Source organism: Oryx dammah, unplaced genomic scaffold (genome assembly GCF_014754425.2).
Source record: "Oryx dammah isolate SB20612 unplaced genomic scaffold, SCBI_Odam_1.1 HiC_scaffold_17, whole genome shotgun sequence".
Lineage (NCBI taxonomy): Eukaryota > Metazoa > Chordata > Mammalia > Artiodactyla > Bovidae > Oryx > Oryx dammah.
The window spans coordinates 79,475,669-79,478,436 of NW_024070201.1; the positions used below are offsets into that span (position 1 = coordinate 79,475,669).

The 2,768-nt window shown below is 50.9% G+C and overlaps 1 protein-coding gene across 1 annotated transcript; it reads left to right on the forward strand.

Annotated features, from left to right (window-relative positions):
• The first annotated feature begins 1,058 nt into the window (after window positions 1-1,058).
• LOC120877122 (olfactory receptor 4D9) lies at window positions 1,059-1,994 on the forward strand. Its single transcript, XM_040259451.1, has one exon. It carries the CDS (start codon window positions 1,059-1,061, stop codon window positions 1,992-1,994), a length of 936 nt encoding a protein of 311 aa, XP_040115385.1.
• Window positions 1,995-2,768: the final 774 nt, after the last annotated feature.

Below are 2,768 nucleotides of genomic sequence, written 5' to 3' on the forward strand. Positions count from 1 at the left end.
ATAGATATCAGTATCAGCAGATAGAATCAAACGGCAAAATGGTTAACTTGCACCCCACCAGCCGGGTTCCAACTGCCCCATAGCTTCACCGTCACCTGGCGCTTTTCATCTTTTCTAACTTAGCCATTTTGTGCACGTGCAGCAGTTTCTTGCTGTGGTTTTAATTTGCATTTCCCTGGTAATTAATGAAGCCGAATCCTCTTTTGGATACTCTGTTGTGAATCTTTTTCTACTAAATGCGTGTCTATTGTTTCAGCCTTGCTGGGTCTTCCTTGCTGCGCAGACTCTTTCTATCTGCAGGGAGCAGGAACTCCTCTCGAGCCGCGGCGTGCGGGCTCCTCCTGGCGGCGGCTTCTCCTGCCGTGGAGCACTGGGCTCTAGGGTGCTCGGGCTCAGTGGTTGCGGCTCCCACGCTCTGGAGCACGGGCTCGATACTTGGGGCTCATGGGCTGAGTTGCTCTATGGCGAGCGGGATCTTCCCTAGCCAGAGATCAAACCCAGATTCTTCACCACCAAACCACCAGGAAAAGCCCATTGGTGAAGTTTTGGTTCCTGTCTTTGGCCATTTTCTGCCTTGCTCATCTATCTTCTGTTACTGATTTGCAGAAGTTGTTCACTTACTCTGGATGTCAGTCTTTTCTCAGCTATAAGTATTGTAAACATCTTCTTCCATTTGAGGGTTCTTTTAATTCTCATAGTGATGTCTTTTGAGAACCAAACTCTTTACGTGTCCTAAAGTGTGTGCTTACTCTTTATCACCGCGACCGTCCCGTGTTATAGCACATGGAGAACTGACCGGGTCCACAGGGCTGTCGCCTGCGTTTCGGTGGCCACGGTGATAGAACCGACCTGCTCGGAACGACTCCCGTCGGAAACGCGGGTCTTCTCCCTCACGATGGCATGCAGAATTGCAGGCACAGAGCCTGCACAGAAAATAACTTCCCGGGCCAACACCAAAACCCAAGCGCCAGAAAAGACAAGGGCAGATCTCTTAATAGACCCTTTAACGGTGCTGTTATTTCTTCCAGAGATGCACCTGAAGAAGAATCTGTGAGCCCATGGATCAGGGAAATCATACCAGAGTGAAAGAATTTGTTTTCCTGGGCATCACCCAGTCTCAAGAGCTCAGCTGGGTCTTGTTCGGCTTTTTGTTCCTGGTTTACATGATGACTCTGCTGGGAAACCTCCTCATCATGGTTACGGTTACCTGGGAATCGCGTCTCCACACCCCCATGTACTTCCTGCTCCGTAACCTGTCGGTTCTGGACATCTGCTTCTCCTCCATCACAGCTCCTAAGGTCCTGGCTGATCTGCTCGCAGAGAGGAAGACCATCTCCTTCAACGGCTGTGTCTCTCAGATGTTCTTCTTTCACCTGCTCGGGGGAGCGGATGTGTTCTCCCTCTCGGTCATGGCCTTTGACCGCTACGTGGCCATCTCAAGACCCCTCCACTATCTGACCGTCATGAGTCGGGGGCGCTGCACTGCCCTCATCGTGGCCTCCTGGGCGGGGGGCTTCGTCCACTCCATCGTGCAGATCTCCCTGCTGCTCCCCCTCCCCTTCTGCGGACCCAACGTCCTGGACACTTTCTACTGCGACGTCCCGCAGGTCCTCACACTCGCCTGCACGGACACCTCCTCTCTGGAGCTCCTGATGATTTCCAACAACGGATTAGTCAGTTGGTTCATATTCTTCTTTCTCCTCGTCTCCTACACAGTCATCCTGACGATGCTGAGGTCCCACTCCGGGGAGGGCAGGAGGAAAGCCGTCTCCACCTGCACCGCCCACATCACGGTGGTCACCCTGCACTTCGTGCCCTGCATCTACGTCTACGCCCGGCCCTTCTCCGCCCTCCCCACCGATAAGGCCGTCTCTGTGACCTTCACTGTCATCTCCCCTCTGCTGAACCCCCTGATCTACACCCTGAGGAACCAGGAGATGAAGGCAGCCATGCGGAGACTGAGGGGAAGACTCAGGCATTCAGAAAGGGTTTAGCGTCTGTGCGGACAAGATAATACCAGAATTCTGAGATAAATATTAGGGTTTCTCTGGCAGTCTCATCATTCAATCCCTGGTCACAGAGCTAAGATCCTGAAAGCTGCTTGATGTGACCAAACATATATATATGTGTGCGCAGGACAGGGGTCCATCTGAGCCAGTCCTGAAAGTGGACCGTATTCCAGCCTTTAGCCCTACAGCCCCCACTAACTGCAAGGGAGTCTGGGGAATGTAATCTAGCTCTGCACCCAGAAAGAAGAGGCGAGATCATGAAAAACGGTGAGCGCCAAAAATCTCTTTGACATTTATGACTCATTGCTAAGAACACGATCGGATCAGAGTACAAGGACTAGGCATTGTGTTAAGGAGTCTCTTAATACCTAGAAATGTTCGCTGGGAGGAGTGCTGCACGCTTGGAATGCACAGAGAAGCAGACTGAAGTGAAAGAGACATGAGATGAAGAAATCTAATTTTCCTGACCCCGGGATTGAAGCAGCCTCTGGCCTCTCCTGCACTGGCAGGCAGATTCCCGACTAGCAGCGCCCCCGAGGAATGCCTGTTGTAAGCCAACATTTATTAATACAGAGGCTCCTATAGAGATGAGTGTCTTCTTTTTATTGTCCTTTCCACTGTTTTGTTCTATTACCACCACTCAAAAACATTCTGAATTATTTTTCAATATTAGACATTCTTCCTTCAAGCATCAAAGTCCCAGTAAAGACATAACTTGTCTTCACTTGGATCCGTCTGTAGAATAAATCCTCCTTTACT

Excerpts from the sequence above, each read along its gene's own strand:
- LOC120877122 (XM_040259451.1), top strand. The coding sequence starts at position 1,059 with ATGGATCAGGGAAATCATACCAGAGTGAAAGAATTTGTTTTCCTGGGC.